The 17,363-nt window shown below is 54.9% G+C and overlaps 1 protein-coding gene across 2 annotated transcripts in view; it reads right to left on the bottom strand.

The window, feature by feature from the left end:
• SSH1 (slingshot protein phosphatase 1) overlaps positions 1-16,209 on the bottom strand; it is a 59,727-nt gene extending 43,518 nt beyond the window's left edge. For both annotated transcript variants that reach the window (XM_075534443.1, XM_075534444.1), the window contains exons 1-2: positions 16,051-16,209; positions 7,713-7,753 (exon numbers count right to left, since the gene is read on the bottom strand). In XM_075534443.1, the coding sequence (XP_075390558.1) occupies positions 7,713-7,753; positions 16,051-16,119 (110 nt within the window). In that variant the 5' untranslated portion in view covers positions 16,120-16,209. The remainder of the gene's footprint in view (positions 1-7,712; positions 7,754-16,050) is intronic.
• Positions 16,210-17,363: the final 1,154 nt, after the last annotated feature.

Genomic DNA, 17,363 nt, shown 5'->3' with positions numbered 1-17,363 from the left:
AAGATTACGTAAAAGATAAACAGATAACATGGCCCAACCGCGTAGCCAGAAGGACACCTGGGTTTGGCTACAGAGGAGCAGCTCACTGGTACAACAGGCCCCGAGGTCTGCAAGTTTACGTTATCGGGAAGGCCCTTCGGGAGCACGCCAGGTGCCGTGGGGGTGGAGAAGAGGGAAGGACCAGTCCTAAGAGTGGCTCACAGTCTAGCGGGCAGGCGCAGGGCCCCGGGTCCTGCGCTCTGAAGGCTCACCCAGCACCTGGTTTTGTGTTCTGTGGCTGCATCTTGAAGTGCTAAAGATTTTTCCAACAATGGTTTACTTGCCCAGGACTCTGCAAACTCTGGGGCTGGTCCTGTCGGCGATGGACATTCCTGTGGTACCACAAGTCGAAGACACCAGCCCAAGAAAACACCATGCCCAAACCACACAGGAGCCCTGGGGGCACTGCCAGGCCGACGCTTGGCTGCTAACAGAGAGGTGCGTGGTTCTAAACTCAACTCACTACCATTGAGTCGATGCCGACTCAGAGCAACCCTATAGGGCAGGGTAACACTGCATCTGTGAGTTTTTGCCATTGGTAACTCTTTACGGGAGTAGAAAGCCCCGTCTTTCTCCCTCAACGCGGCTGATGGTTTCAAACTGCTGACCTTTTATATCGTAGCCTAACTCATAACCACTATGCCACTGAGGCCCCACAAAATTGGACAGCACAGCTTCTGGGTTCCATGAGGGAGTCACACCCCAACCCAAGAGGGCAGCTGGTGTAGCATCCGGTTCATCTAAAGATTTCAACATGAAAGGTGGGCGCAGGGAGACAGCGGACAGTGTGAGACATGAAATAACAACAGTAATATATAGTCACTGATCAAGGACTCACAAGTTGGGGGAGGGAGGGGGAAAAAGAGGAGCTGATACCTGATACCAAGGGCGAAAGGAAGGAAGGAAGGAAGGAAGGAAGGAAGGAAGGAAGGAAGGAAGGAAGGAAGGAAGGAAGGAAGGAAAGAAAATGATGTTTTGGAAATGTTGATGGCAACATAGGTGCAAGTGTGCTTAATACAACAGAATGGTGGATTGTCATAAGATTTGTAGGAGCCCCCCAATAAAAGAATGAATTAAAAAATGAATAATAGATATAAACCAAATAATTTTTTAAAATAAAGATTTCAACATTTAGTTGCACAGTAGGTATTTTCATGTGGAAAAATGATTAAACGAGAGAGAAAGAGAAAACGACTCAGAAGGGTAGAGACGAACTCTGGGCGGCATCAAAAGAAGGGGCACTGAATGATCATGGGGGGGCCACTTGCCACCTGCTTGCCTCACCTTGATGGGGGACAGGGCACCACACCCAAGCATCAGCCACCTCAGGGGGCTGCAGGGAGAGCTGGTGACACAGGGCTGCAGCTGCAGGCGGCAAGGGGAAGGGGGGAGGGGTAAAGGAACCCCTGACCACACCTGCACGAGCGAGCATCCGGATAGACGAAAACCGAATGCCACGTCCACGGACAAGCTCATGCACCCGACTTGGAGATGCCGGGCAGGGGTGAACAAGAATGTAACCAAACGAAACAGTCCTCTTGGCTCCTGGGCCACCCCCTGGGGAGAACAGGGCCCTATCATCTCTCCAGTGCCTGGCCTGGCACACAACCACATTGGCATGCCAGGCTGGGGCGGCTCCCAGGATGGCAAGGGAGCCAGGAGCGGCTGCCAGCGGGGCCATCTGCTCAGCAGTTCCCACAGGCTGAGCAGCCAGGCTTCCAACGGGGGGGGGGGGGGGGGGCGGGGTGTGGGAGGCAGGGCTCTCCCGCTCCCTGTTCATCATCATCCCCCTTGTTCTGGGCCTGAGGGGGCCTGTCCTGCAGGCAGTTCCCAGAAGGCCTCAGCAGAAACTTCTGGGATCCCAACAGGGAGCCAGCCCAGCATGCCTTCTCATTTGCTCCTGTGGGAACATCCATCACTGGGTCATGTCTGCTGGCGGCCCCAAGTCCTGGGGCCCCCGTGGGGTGCTCTCTTGGGCTCAGGCTCCCTGTGACACAGTGGGGATGACCCCGCAGACTCTTTGAGGCAGTGAATCAACCTGCCTGTGAGCAGTGCCCCGTGGAGACGGCACACAGTCAGCCCCTCACGTGCCTGCCTGCCTGTGGCTGGGAGTCTGACACAAATTCCCACCAGTGGTGGCAGCAGAGTTCTCTGTGTGACAGGTAAGAAAACCCGAGGCGCTCAGGGGTGCCATAGTTATGTGTACACAGCGGGACCCCGAGCTCACCCTCCTCCCTCTACCCTACTGCTAATTGGATGCCTGTTTTTCAAAACGTGCTGCTTCCGGTCGACTCCGACCCATGGCGACCCCAGGGGCACAGAGTGCAACTGCTCCAGAGCGTTTCCAAAGGCTGTGCCCTTTCGGAGGAGACAGGTCACCAGGTCTTTGACCCAAGGTGCCCGAGTGGATTTGAACCACTGACCATCTGACCACTGGGTTGACACTACCCCGGGGATGCCTCTATTCCTGACACAAGTGTGCTCTTTACTCCAGAGTGGTGCTGCCCAATGAGCCCTGGTAATGCAGTTGTTACACAGTGGGCTGCTAATTACAAAGTCATCAGTTCAAATCCCTCTGGTGCTCCTTGGGAGAAAGATGAGGCTTTCTACTCTCCTAATAGTGTCTCTCTCTCTCTCTCTCTCTCTATATATATATATATATAAAATTAAAAAAAATAGTTACAGGCTCAGAAACCTACTCGGGCAGTTCTCCCTGTGTCTGAGTCAGAATGGACTTGGGGCAGTGAGCATGGTTTTTTTGGTTCAAAGTGCGCAACAGCGCCCCCTGGGGATGCTGAAAAGACCCAGGAGGCTTTATCGTGAATGATGGGCTACAGCACAAACGTTTCTCATCACCGGGGTGAGGTGGGGTGGGTGGCACGCCGAGTAATTCTGTTCTCTGAGAAGACGGCTGTCAGCCAAGTACATTGAGGAACCTATGCTGTATGTAGAATTACAAGCGAGCTGAGTGCTCCAAACCAAACTCACTGCCACTGCATGGATTCTGACTCACCGAGACCCTCCAGGGCAGAACAGAACCGGCCCCGGGTCAATCTTTACAGGAGCAGGCAGTCTCTTCTTTCTCAGAATACGTGGCTGCGGGGGTTCAAACTGCCAACCTTGCCCGCTGTTAGCAGCCCAGCACTGACCCACTAGACCTCCAGGGTTCCAGCCGACACAGGTGGCTTGTAGCTAAGGCCCTGCCGTGAAGGGGAGCGGCTTCAGCTTGGGATGAGAGAAGCACACCTGCCCGGGGGCAGGAGACAGGTGTAACGCCTGCCCCAGAGAGAAGCATGCCGGCCTACACGTGTTCTCTGGCTCGGGTGGGAGCGAGTGCTTAGCCGACCATGAGGGTCTCTCAGGAAAGGGAAGTGGCTCCTAGAAGCCATGGACCTGGAGTATGAAGCTGGGGGCCAGGGAGGTTGAAAAGCAGAAGGTGGGAGGGGAAGACACCAGCCTTGTAAAGTGAAGGCAGAATATGGAGGCGATCTAGGGGAGGTAAACTGAGGTCAGGGCACAGGGGATTGGGAAGTGAGGCGGCGGGCGCAGCCGGGAAGGTGGGGGCAGGTGTGAGGGTGACGGACAGTATCTTTCTGGGACAGCCAAGAAGAGGGCAGGCGAGTGAGCAGCCAAGAAGAGCCAGTCCTTGTGACTCAGCAAGGTCCGACCTGCTTCGGGTGAGTCAGAGATGGCTCCCTGAGTGTCAGGAACAAGGAAACCTTTAATTATCGGCAGAAGGGGGTGGGGGCAAAGCGGAGCATGGAGCCCCCTGCCCCCTCCACTTCTTACCAGTAGTCCTGGGTGGTGCAAATGGCCACGCACAAAGCCACTAGCTGAAAGGCTGGTGGTTCGAGCCCACTCAAAGGGACCACGGAAGAAAGGCCTGGCTGTTACCTTCTGCAGCTCTACTGTGGAGCTGCAATCAGGTCTGTGACCACGGCCACAAAAGGATTAGCTCTCCCAAGTCACCACATCCAACTACCTTTACGGTCCACTGACGGCCAAGAACACACCTCCCCTCTCTCCTACCGGGACTCGGGAGCCATGATTCTGCCGGGGGTCAAATGGATATTGGTAAAGTCGTGCGAGGGCCATCTCCAACGATCAACTTAAAATGTAGACCGCTGTATTTGGGCAAACACGTAATGAACTCGCCTCTTGTGTGATAGCTGCAACGGGTTGTCTTCGGCAGGGTCTGTGCTGGTGGCTGGCATTGAGGACCGCCTGGGCCTTAGACGGCTGGCTGTTGCCCACCACTGCCCTAAACTATGTGCTCTTCCATCCAACCAACTCGCCACCAGGAGAGACGTAAAGCAAAACACAAACACAACCACGTGCACTCCTACTGGGTCAATTCTGACTTCCAGAGACTCTATAGGACAGGGCAAAACTGGCCCTGTGGGTTTCTGAGACGGCACCTCTTTATGGAAGTAGAAAGCCTTGTCTTTCTCCCAGGGAGCAACCCCAGTAGTGTAGGGGTTACTTGTTGGGCTGCTAATTGCAAGGCTGGCAGTTCGAAACCACCAGCAGCGTCACTGGGGAAAGGAGAGGCTTTCTACTCCTGCAAAGTGTTTCAGCCTTGGAAATCCAGAGGCAGTTCTACTCTGCCCTATGGGGTCACTACGAGTTGGAATGGACTCAACAGCAGTGAGCCAGGATAGAGAGTAAAACCAAAGACAGTGTAAGCCAGAGTGTTAGGTGCTGCTTCTGGCCAAGAAGCCTGAAAGAAAAGGATGTTGGAGTCACATGGCAGCTGAGATGCCTGCCCCAGATGAGGCTGGGGAAGCTGGGAAGGCAGACAACGCCAGGCTGTAGTCAGCAACTCTCATTTCCTGTTCCTCCTCTTCCTCCTCGACCTTTTTCTCTCACTTCATCCTTTTTCACATCCAGGCTTGGCGGGCTTCTCCCCCTATGCTCCTTAGCTGAGAGTCTGGTCAGTGACTCAGCCCACTGCTGTCCCCACAGGGGAGCCGGGCTGTCTGCAGCCTGCAGGGCACAGGAAGCTTTTCCAAAAGTCAAGGGTCAAAGAGCAAAGTCTTGGTCCCACTGGGCCTTCCTCTTGAGCAGTGGTTCTCAACCTTCCAAACGCCCCAACCCTTTCAGACAGTTCCTCGTGTGGTGGTGACCCCTCAATCATGCAATTATTTTCACTGTTACTTCATCACTGTCATTTTGCTACTGGGAGGAATCGGGCGACCCTGTGAAAGGGTTGTTTGACAACCCCCCCCCCCCCCCGAAGGTGTCTCGACCCACAGGGAGCCAGCAACTCCGTCTCGAGATGTCACTCTGATGGTCACAAGCTGGTGTGGCCCCACTCACATCCGCTTAGTAAAAAACACACATGGGGACTCGGCAAAGAAAGGCTAAGAACCATCCCCCCACACGCCTGCACTTTCCGGCCCTTGGGAATGAGTGATTGGTCCTGGGGGCCCCATTTCTGAATGCTGCTTCCTCTCCCGACAGTCAGGTCTGCCTCCTCCTCACCAGACGGGACTGCCTGTCAGTTTGGGGAAAGGATAATATCCCCGTGGCTCTGTGGACCGTTTTAAACTAGGGCAGGGATGACAGGGACCTGCTGAACCTTCCGTCAAAAGGGAAAGCCAGTCCAAACAAGTCGCCCTTTCTGGTCAAACGTAACTCATGGCCGCCCCTGTGTAGAGCAGGGCTGTGCCCCATGGGGTGTCCAGGCTGGAACCTTTTCAGACATAGACTGTCAGGTCTTTCTTCTACAGCACCCCTGGGTGGGTGGGTGCGGACCACCCAGCTTTCTATGAGCAGTCAGTGCTTAAATGCTCACACCCCAGTGGCTCTTTGACAACTCGTGGAAGGGGGGGCAACGCAGCAGCGCAGGGGAGGCTGCTGGCATTTAGGAGGGCTGATGGTGTAGTGGTTCTGTGCTTGGCTGCTAACCACAAGGCCAGTAGTTTGAAATCAGCAGCCACTCAGTGGGACAAAATAGGCGGCATTCTAATCCCGTAAAGAGTTCCAGTCTTGGAAACCCACAGGGGCAGTTCTCCCCTATCCTATAGGGCCGCCATGAGTCAGAATCCACTTGATGGCAGTGTTGTTTTGTTTTTTTGGCTTGGTATCTTTAATGATTAATTAATAATTAATGATTAAGGAACTAAAAAGCAAGCATAGCTATAGAAGTCTCACGAGCATCCATGCAAAAAACAAAGAAACACAACACCTTGAACGGAGCAACTTGAGGGGCTGTGTGTCCGTTTCGAATCAGCTATGTACTTAACCACGAAAGGAATGCCCCATCACAGACGGCATCAGACAGTGAAGGGGGGGGGCCCACTGCCCTCCAGTGACCCTACAGGAAAGGGAAACTGTCCCCCAGGGGGTTTTCCAAATGGAGCTCTTTACAAAAGCAGACGGACACAGCGTTCTACCACAGCGGCTGGTGGGTTGGAACCACCAACCCTTTGCTTGGCAGCTGAGCACTTCACCACGGTGCTGCCAGAGTTCCATCGAGAAGAGCTACTTATGCTCAGTTTTAAAATCAACCGGGGCCACTGAACGCCCCGTTGCAAAACAGTAAAGCAGTTACATGGCAAGCAGGCATGGCGGCCTCTCACAGAAGGACAGATGTTGTAAGACACGGCGGTTACAGAAGAGAAAGAAAAAAAATCAATCTAAAGGTTTTCATACCATGAGAAACAAACCTTGGTGGTTACGGGAAGAGGGAGGGGGCAACAAAGACTACAGCATAGGTTCCCAGACTTACTTGACCTGCACCCCCTTTTCAGGAAGAAAAGAAAAAAAGCTCAGTGCCCCTTGGGTGGTGCTATAGCCCACCCCCTAGGACAGCTGTTTTCAACCTGTAGGTCTGGAACCTTTGGGTCGAACGACCCTTTCCCAGGGGTCACCTGATTCATCACAGTAGCAAAATGACAGTGATGAAGTAGCAACAAACATCATTTTATGGTTGGGGGGTCGCCACCACCACATGAGGGCCGCGGCATGAGAAGGTTGAGAACCATTGCTCTAGGACAACGTCTAGGTATCTGCCCCTTCCACCAGGGGGCGGTGTCGCCCACTTTGGTAAATACCAGGCTACAGGTTAGACAGGTGTTGACTTAGCGGAAGGACAAGACAAGCTCCAACCAGAGGGAGTGGAGGTCAGGTGAGGCGCATGGGAGGCCAGGGCAAAGCAAGCTACTGGGAGGTTGGATAGGTTGTTGACGTGGTGGAATACAGAAATGGTGATGCTATACTTGGTGATAATAACTTTGAAAAACAATTCAAGGCAGCCAATCGAGAGGTTGGGTGAGAACCTGAGAGGGAGGCGAGTTTCTGCAGCCTGGGGAGGGCAGATTTGGGAAAGGGATGAGGAAGTCTGCGCCAACTGAAGGGCATCAATGCTGCTGGAAACAGTAGAACTGATGCTACGTTCTGTTGCGTGCTCTTACCTACCCGCACCCCCACCAAGGGATTAAAAGGAATCTCAGAAGCAGAAGTATACTCGGAGGGAAAACGTATACTACCAGGGTGGTACTACGCCAGGTGGTAATTTCCCTGCTTTTCCAAGCAGCCTGTAACGTTGTAAAAGCTTGCTTCCGGTGGAACGGACGGGTGAGTCTCCAAACAAGGCTCGATCAGGGGCCGGTTCTTACCCACCTTTGAGGGAGTGAGGTGGGAGGGCAGACGTGCGCGAGTCGGCTTACCTGAGGTTTAACTTCCGATCGTCGTCGCTGCCAACCTCCAGCTACCGAGAAAGAAAGAAAGAAAGAGCAAGTCAGACATGAGACACGCCGTTATCAACAGCCCCAGTCGCACTGTCTGCTCTGGCTGCCGGGGCAAGAGAATCATGTCCAGGAAGCTGGGTGGCTTGAACCAACCGCGTCCTCCCCTTGCCAGTCCCACACAGAGCAACGCCCAGGGAGCAAGTAGCAGGTTCCCTGACGTTTACCCCCGTGCTGGCCGCCGTGCTGGCCAGGGATTCCTGTGACTGCACATTTCCTCCCTGACACTCTGACTCAGGCTCTTCCAGGCCCTGGTGTCAACTGTTTATGTCTTTGGTCAGAGCAGAGGGAGGTCTCCTGCAAGCTAGTCAGGAGCTCAGGGTTCTTCAATCACCAAGCCCCCAACACATGGATTTTAAGAAAGGCATCTCCAGGTAAGCCTCGAACCATAGCGGGGGAGGAGGGGGGACGGCCCAGGGCCCGAATGTCTGTCTGTGAATCACAACTGCTGAGATGAGAGTAGAGAGCAGACTTCAATGTTTCACCCAAGGCTTCAAGGCTTTCTGGGTGATTTGCTTGAGTTATAGACAAACTAAAGGAACCAAACACCAAACTCACTGCCATCAAGTCGATTCCCACCCTTATGGGTCAGAGGAGAACTTCCCTTGTGGGTTTCTGAGACTGTGACTCTCTATGGGAGTAGAAAGCCTCGTCTTTTTCCCATGAAGCGGATGGTGGTTTTGAATGGCTGACTTTGTGGCTAGCAGCCCTATGTGTAACCACTACACCACCAGGGGTCCTCAATGAAAGGAAGGGATGCTTCATAGTTTCTGAAAGCCACGAGGCTAAGGGGATTAGAGCCCCAAAGTAACTGCAACTTTAACTCCTATAGTGATGGTGTTTGTCCCTTTCTTTTAGAGAAAACTGAAATGAGCACACACACACACACACACACACACACATACACGCAAGCAAATGCACACATGTTCCACCCATGGCCCTCCCACCCCAGTAACTTCCCGCTAGGCCGTGCCGCCTTTTGCATGTTACACAGACGTGGCCATTCCACGGTATAGAGACACCTGGAAATGGGCGATGGCTGGGAGAGCTGCAAAGCCGAGCAAGGGCAGGAATGAGACAGAGCTATTGGGGACCAGAAAAAGGGCCATTCCGACAGAAGTAGCCAGGGAGCCCTCAGGTTTATGCAGATGCTCTCTGTTTGGGAGTCCCAGGGTGGCACAGATGGGTAAGCACTCGACAACCAGCCCAGAGGTGGGCAGTTCAAGCCCACTCAGAGGAAGTTCAAAAGATAGGCCTGGAGATCTGATTCTGAAAACCCTTTGGAGTAGGGTCCGACTGCACGGCTGGGGTCCGTGTAGTATCATGCAGCTGCAGAGGGCTGGTGGCTAATGGTGCCCGCTCTCCTTATCTGCAAGAGCCCTGGTGGCACAGTGGTTAAAGTGCTCATCGTTCACTGAGCAGGAGAAAGATGAGGCTGTCTGCTTCGAGATGATGACCTCGGAGCCCCACAGGGGGCCATGCTATACTCTGTCCTGAAGGGTCGAGACGGGTTGGATTCAACTTGATGGCACCTGGGCTAGGAGCCCACCCTAGAAAACTGAAAAAAACCAAACTCCCTGCCACTGAGTCCGTTCTGACTCATAGCAACCTTACAGGACAAGGTGGATCTGCCCCCGTGGGTTTCCAGGATGGGAACCCTTTCTTCTACAGAGCGGCTGGTGTTTCAAACTGCTGGCCTCCGGTGTGTCATCCAGGAAGCGGCTGGGGCTCCTCCCACACGGATAGGGAAATGCAAACTGGGAATGTGCTGCTAACTACAGGGTCACGGGCTGCAGGAGGGACGTGAATCACAAACAAAACAAACCATTGCATATAATCACTAGCAACTCACGAGAGCTAGCTACCCATCCGGACACGCTTGCCTTCCAGGGGAGTCTGGGCAATGTCTGGAGACATCTCAGGGGTAAGGGGGAGCTGCTACTGGCACAGAGTAGCAAGTGGCCAGGGTGGAGGCTGCCAAGAGAGAACTTTCTGGAAGCCAGGGTCAGTTGTGCTGAGGCAGAGACACGCTGGTCCAACCCCCAGAAGTGACTGGAAAACTGCCCATGAAAATCAGTCCCCTGACAGGATAGTAACGTCATGATCCACTCTGAGCCTGATGGGTATGTCCCTGTGGTGCTCTGCCTCGCCTCCCAGGGCAGCTGGGGGAAGGTCGGGGAGCCAAGCCGTAAAGTGACCTCAGTGAGTTCATGAAACACGGAAGGAAACAGGACGAGGAAAGCGTTGCTTTACCCTTGGGGAGACTTCCCTGTGTTTCCCATGTTCCCCCGTGCCACGGATTTCAAATGAGCCGAGATAGATGGGCACCTGACCAAGGCCAGACCAGAGGCGGAGCCGGCCCAGGACCTGGCTCTCCTGACTTCCCACACAGGGCCCTTCCATCCTGCCTCACTTCCGGCCTCAGCCCATCTGGGAGGAAGCGCCCTTTTCCCGGGAACAACCCAACCCGCCCACACTCTGTGCTCCTGAGGCTGATCACGTCCTGAAGTCCAGTCAGTTTTATTCTCTGGTTAGCATGTCCCTGCACTTAGGAGGAGGCCTGGTGGCACGGTGGTTACAGTGCTCAGCTGTCAACCGAAAGGTTGGCACTTTAAAGCCGAAAAAGATGTGCTAGTCAGCTCCTGTGGGACTGTGGGACTGTGAATCAGTTTTGTTTTGTTTTTGAGAGAAGTAAGCCTGTACTTCCTTGTTTCACAAATCAAGCTGGCTGCTCTGGTTGCTTTTTTGGTGACTCGTCAAAGGCCGTGTCTTTGTCCAACTCCTCCTTTGCTTTCTGCCTGGCCAGGGCCAAAGTAACCACAGTGGTAGCAGCAGCCACAAATACAGATGGACTGGCCAAGAAGACGGCGAACTTCTCAGTCAGTGGAAGGTGTACTCAGTCTCCACAGACACAGCCAAGACCCTCTTGTACCCGTTGATGAGTGAATGGGGTGTGGAAGCAACAGTCGGTTGGTAGTTATATAATTTCATGTCAACTTGAAGTGTACAGGTGGAGTCTAGCCTGATTGGTCACAGCCTGATGATGCCTCCCTGTGGGCGTGACCCCTCACAAGGAGGGTCCTGGGAACCTCCTTCTGTCTGCTTCACCTTCCTGCTGGCAAGCCACTCAAAGACCTGCTGGGAAACTGCATGAGCGCCCCACCCCCCTGGATATGCGTCCACTGCCAGTGGATCTATAAGACTTTGCAGCTACCGGCAAGTGATCTTCCTGCATTTTGCATCATTGCTTGTGGCTGCGTGTGTCTGAAGAGAGATTTATGGACTAGTACCAGACTTATGGACTTGATTTGGGAGTGGGTTGGGATGTTTTCTTGATATCCAATTACTCCTTGATAGAAAGCTCTTTCTTACACATATGAGGCCAATGAATTTGTTTCTCTAGTCAACCCGGCCTAACACACAGGACAGTCGGATCGTCAATCTGAAGGAACACACCGGCAACACTGTGGACACCCTACAGGAAGCAGGAGGGCAGCGTTTCCTCTGTGATAAATCACTTTTAAACACATTTTCTTCTTCAGGTCTTGTTGCACCCACCAAATGACTTGGTAGAGCGATGCAAACAGGATACATGACGTTCTTCTGGGGAGGGGCTATGCAAACAAGGTATATGGACTCGAACAAGGGGATTGGTCGGTTTTGCCATCCCATCAGGCTTAAAGTAAGCCCTTCTGGACATTAAGGGAGGAGCCCACTACCGTCAAGAAGAAGAAATGGAAACCAAGAGTATCCTTTGAACCCAGGGTCCTTGTGCTGAGAACCTCCTAGACCCAGGAGATGAAGAGGGAGATCTGTCAACACCCAAGACAGCACAAGATCGGGAGGACCAGTGGCAGCAGTGGCAAGAGACCAGCAGGAGGCCATGGGCTTCTGGCCCACGGAACAAGGCAGTTTCTGGGCGTGTACACGTACGTAGAGGGAGAGAGCCAAGAGCCTCCAGGAAGGAGGCTGACGGAGCTGTGAGGCTTTGGAACACTTGCCTAAGCAGAAGAGAGGCTGGGCCGAGGGACCAAAGAGAGACTTGCCGGGGGCACCGCTGAGAAAAGGCTGTCTTGTCTCTGGAGTCGTTCCTGATCCTGAATAGTAACCTGCTATTTCCCCAATAATAACACCCAACTCCCTGCCATCAAGACCACACTGACTCACCCTTAGGGATTTCCGAGACGGCAACTGTTAATGGGAGCAGAAAGCCCAGTCTGTCTCCCGAGGCGGTTTTGAACTGCTGCCCAGGCAGATCGCAGCCCAACATGTAGGCACTCCACCCTAACGGACCTCCTTATTGTGCACTCGGCTGTGCAGGGGCCCCAGCAGAGGAGGAGAGTGCCGTGGGAGGGACGGTTAGTGTCAGTACCCACGAGAGGGCTAGAGCGGGGAGGGATGCCTGACCCCCACCTCTCAGAGCTCTGCCGTGAGCTGATGTTGGTGGCGACGTTCCCTCCCTGGTGAAGTGACAGGGCCGCTGAGGGAATCCTGCCGTTCTCACAGGGCAGTTCTGCCCCGTCCTGCAGGCACCGCTCTGAATCAGGATCGGCTCAGTGGAAATGGGTTTGGGCACTTAGTCAAAACCATGCTTTTGTTTGGAAAGCGAACGGCGGTGACGGCGACACAGCCTGGGAAACGTCATCCCTGCTGTGGAACCGTCTGCGTATCTGCGCTTGAATTGGCAACTGCTAGGGTACACGGTCCACCAAAATTTGGGGGAAATCTGAAAAATGCTTTACGCAATAATCACTAAAGAAGAATCCGATGCAGCTCCAATGTCCCACAAAACACTCTATTTCCAAATGGTGGGAAGTGTTGGCTGTCCTCAGGCCAACTCCAAGTCACCGGCTCCATGCCTTTTCAGAAGCAGACTGCCAGGTCTTTCTGCAGCACCGCTGTTGGGTAGCTTCAAACCACCAAGCCTCTTCGGATCAGTACCGAAGAGCAAACCGTTTCCATGCCACGGGGGGGACACAAACCTTGAAAACATGCAGCTAAGCAAAAGAAGGCAGACCCATTTTACAAAAGGCAACCAATTGCATGACACCAGGGAGCCCTGGTGGTGTCGCGGTTACACACTGGCCTGTTAACCACCAGGTCAGCAGTTCGAAACCACTAGCCACTCCACGGAAGAAAGAAAGACGAAACTTTCTGGTCCCATAGAATCACCGTCTTGGAAACCCTCAGGGGCAATTCTACCCTGTCTTACAGGGTCACTGTGAGGCAATACTGACTTAAGCACAATGAGTTGGAGGGATTTTTTTTTAATTGTAGGATTCTAATTCTATGGAAGGTCCAGAATTGATAGTAGCTCCATCGAGACAGAAAGCAGGTTAGTGGTTAGGAGGAGCCCTGGTAGCGTAGTGGTTTCTGCATTAGGCTGCTAACTGCAAGGTCAGCAGTTCAAAGCCACCTGATGTCCCTGGGGAGAAAGATGAGGCTTTCTGCTCCCGTCAAGACTGACAGCCTCAGAAGCCCACAGGGGCCCTGTGAGTCAGAATCGACTAGGTGGCTGGTTTGGAAAGCTTGGCCAAGCAACAGGGAAAGTGGGGAGCCTGGAGGGAGGCAAGGGATGATGGCTAAGGGGTACAGGGTTCTCAGATAGTGGAGATGGCGGCACACCCTCGTAGATACTGTGCACACCAGGGTACACGTTCCCCGGGAGCTGTGACTTTTCTGGCAAGTTCATTACAGTTCAGTTAAGAACTTATAATACACACACTTCCTAAAGAAGTGTCTGTGGCAGGGCCAGGGCAGGTGGGACCAGCGCAAGAGGAGTGACGCAGTGGTTGAAGCCCAGCCGTTCTGCTGGAGGAAGATGTGGTTGTCAGGCTTCTGTAGAGATGGCAGCCCTTTGGGGGGTGGGGTGCAGTTCTCCTCTGTCCTGCTGGGTGGCTCTGAGTCAGAAGCGACAGGGGTTTGCTTTGGCTTTGCTCTGAAGTGAAAGCAAGCATGGGAGACTTGTGGGTGGAAACCCCTGGGCTGGGATGCTCTCTGGACCATCCTGGCCTGTGCCGGAGTCCTTCAGCAGCTCACAGCCTTGCGCTGAGAGCAGGAGGCTCTGCCCACAGAGGGCTCTGTCGACCGCTAGACAACAGTCAGAGCACCGGGGGAAGAAGAGCCCAATAGACGTCACCGCCGCTGTGGGGCAGTGCGAGGCTACTGCCACCCAAGTTCTCAGTTGCAGGCAACTGGCCCCCGGGGACAGGAACTGTTAGGACCTTCTGTTTCTCGACCAGATCCCTTATTCAAAGGAGAGGAGGGGGCTGCGGAGTCCCAGGCACTCTGAAAACACATTCCTGCCAGTCTCCGGCGAAATGAGGCCAGCACACAGCGCGGGGCAGCCAGGGCAGACAACCCCTGCTCACTCATTCTCTCTTGTCTCACTCACTCACTCACTCACTCACTCACTCACTCGCTCGCTCGCTCGCTCGCTCGCTCGCTCACTCACTCACTCACTCACTCACACACACACAACCTCCCAGTTGTTGTCAGCCTCTCCCCTCCCTCACACAGGAGGAGGGCCTCAGCAGGCCCCCATGTTGTGGAGACAACTTCCTGGGCCTTTGTGGGTCCTCCTCCAGCTGGGTCCCCAGCCCGTCTCTCAGCTGTCCCCACCACACGCAAGACACCCAGGTGGGCCCTGGGTCCTGGCTTAGGGCTAAAACATTACAGAATTATTGGGGGCCCCCAAGTTGATCCCAAAGCACGGGGACCACGTGTGATGGGACGGGGCTGCTCACGGGGCTTTCTGGACGGTTATCTTGACAACAGCAGGTAGCCAGGTCATGCTCCCACAGAGCAGCACGGTGGATTTGAACCGCCAACATTTCAGGGAGCAGCGAGTGCCACCAGAGCTCCTTAAAAAGAAACAAACTCACAAATCGAATCCAACTTGCAGTGATCTCCTCTTCTTCTGACTGCCATCAAGTCCAGCCTGACTCACAGCGGCCCTACAGGACAGGGCAGCACTGCTCCCATGGGCTTCCGCGAGTGGCTAGTGGTTTCCAACTGCCCATCTGGCAGGTAGTGGCCCAACTCGAAGCCACACACCCCCAGGGCTCCGCAACCCCGACCGGGCTGCCACTGAGTCCATTCTGACTCACACCGACTCTAGAGAACAGGGTAGAACTGTCCCTGTGAATTCCTGAGACTGTACCTCTCACCGGGAGTAGAAAGCCTCACCTTTCTCCCACAGAGCACCTGGTGGTTTCAAACCGCTGACCTTGAGGTCAGCAGCCCAACAGGTAAACACGACCAGGGTGTTGCCACACACACCAGGAGCAACCACTGGGTTGACTCCACTCGGGGCCACCCCACAGGAGCCTCTAGGTGGATTTGAACCCCTAACCTTTAGGTGAGGAGTTGAATGCTAACTGTACCACCCAGAGGCTCCCTGGCTAACTCACTGCCATCAGCCCATCCTGACCCCCAGTGACCCTATCTATGGGACAGTTCCCATAAAGACAGTAACTCTTTGGGGGGTAGGAAGCCTCCATGTCTTTCTCCCCATGGATAGGCAGACCCAGAGAAACCCAATGTGGGGCAGAGACCGGGATACAACACAGTTCAGGGATGCGTTCTTGGTCCCCAAATGTCCCCAAGCAGCACCCCGGGGAAGTCCAGGAATGGGTCACAGCCACAAGGCCAGATGGGCATAAGGCATACAGCTTCTTAAGTATTACAAACCTCAGACTCGGCCCCACACGTACAGACGGGGGACACACAGTCGCACGGAGTCCATCCTCAGCACACTGTCCCTGTCACCCAGCGCATCTGCACCCTCCCATACACACACGCACAGCCATGTGTCGCGCCGCCTCAGTCACCCCAGCCAGCCTCTCACGGCAAGTCCCCAGCAGAGAGGTGACAGGACACACACACACACACACACACACGCGGAAGTCACGCGGTGTCTGGCTTGCTTGCACACACATCAGCTCCCAGGAGAAGGCGAGAGACCACAGGGTCATGATCTCTGAACCCACAGCCCCCTCACCCAAATAAGAACCCCAAACATCCACCCAGTGTCACGCACGGTCACCTCCGGGCCCGCGGAGCGGGGAGGGGGGAAGGGGGGGTCACCGCGGCCCGGCTGCACCGGAGGGCTGGCCTCCGAGTCCTGCCCCAGCCCCTCGCTGCCCCCCAGCGCCTCGCAGCCCCCCGCGAGGGGCTCCGGCCTCGCCCGCCCGCCGCGCGGCCCGGGCCTGGGTGCGGCGGCGGCTCGGCCAGGCCCGGCGGCGGGCCCGGGGCTCACCTCGCTGTTGCTGGCCGACGAGGAGGCGGCGCTGGGCGTGGGAGAGCGCTGCAGGGTCACCAGGGCCATGGCTGCGCTGGGGCGCGAGGGCGCCGCCGAGGCTTCGGGTCGGAGCCGCCGTGGCCGCCGGGCCGGGCCCGGGGCGCCTCCAGCAGCCGCGCGCGCGCGGGCGGCCGGGCCGAGCCGGGCCGGGCCCGCCCCTCCCCCTCCGCGGCCGCCGCGCCGCCCCCGCCTCCGCCCCCCGCGCCCGCGCCGGCGCGCACCCGGCCGGAGAGGGGCGGGGCCTGTAGGGGCGGGGCCGGGCAGGTGGGGCGGGGCCTTAGAGGGGGCGTGGCCGGCGCGTCCTCCGCGCGCCCCCGGAGCGCGGTACTTGCAAAGGCGGGAGGAGGACCACGCAGCCGGGTCCGTTCAGGGCCATGCAGGATCCAGAAAATGTAAACCTCTTGGTTCCCACGCCAGGAACTCGTAATGCAGTCTGTGTGTGTGTGTGTGTGTGTGTGTGTGTGTGTGTGTGTGTGTGTGTGTGTGTGCTCCTTCATTCGTGCATGAAATATTTTTTGAACACTGAGTCCTGATGATGTAGTGGTTAGGCGTTGGAGATTCGAACCCCGTGCTCCGCAGTTCAAAACCACCAGCAGCTCCGTGCGAGAAAGACTGGGCTTTCTACTCCCTTAAACTGTTATAGTCTCATAAACCCACAAATGAGGGGGGGACGACGGGGGAAAGGGGTCGCTGTGAGTCAGCATTGGCTGGATGGCAGTGAGTTTTTTGTTTGTTTTTTTTGGCTTGGTCCAACTTTGACATGCTTTGGGGACGACTGAAACTACTAGGGCACCTTTATCATCAAAGTGACCTCTTTGAGTTTTAACCTTCTAAAGAGGTCTTTCGCAGCAGTTTTGCCCAACCCTGTTTCCATGAACAGTTACGAATAAGGTAGACTGGGGAAAAATTAATAATAAGGAAGAGTGGAGAAGAGTTGATGCATTTGAATTATGGTGTTGCCCGAGAATATTGTGCAGACTTCCATACGAGAAAACAAGCTTGTCTTGGGAAAAGTACAGCCAGAATGCTCCTTGGAAGCAAGGAAGGCGAGACTTCTCATGCGCTTTTGACATGTCCTGAGCAGAGACTTGTTCGTGGAGAAGGACGTGATGCTTGATAAAGTAGTGAGATGGTGCCCGGCTATCAAAAGATATAACGTCTGGGGTCTTAAAAGCTTAATGATAAACAAGTGGCCATCTAGCTGAGAAGCAACAAAACCCACATGGAAGAAGCACACCAGCCTGTGTGATCATGAGGTGTCGATAGGATAA

This window comes from Tenrec ecaudatus, chromosome 16 (assembly GCF_050624435.1).
Source record: "Tenrec ecaudatus isolate mTenEca1 chromosome 16, mTenEca1.hap1, whole genome shotgun sequence".
NCBI classification, from domain to species: Eukaryota; Metazoa; Chordata; class Mammalia; order Afrosoricida; family Tenrecidae; genus Tenrec; species Tenrec ecaudatus.
Note: the sequence above shows the minus strand (reverse complement) of the source record. Positions and strands in the feature narration are given on the sequence as shown.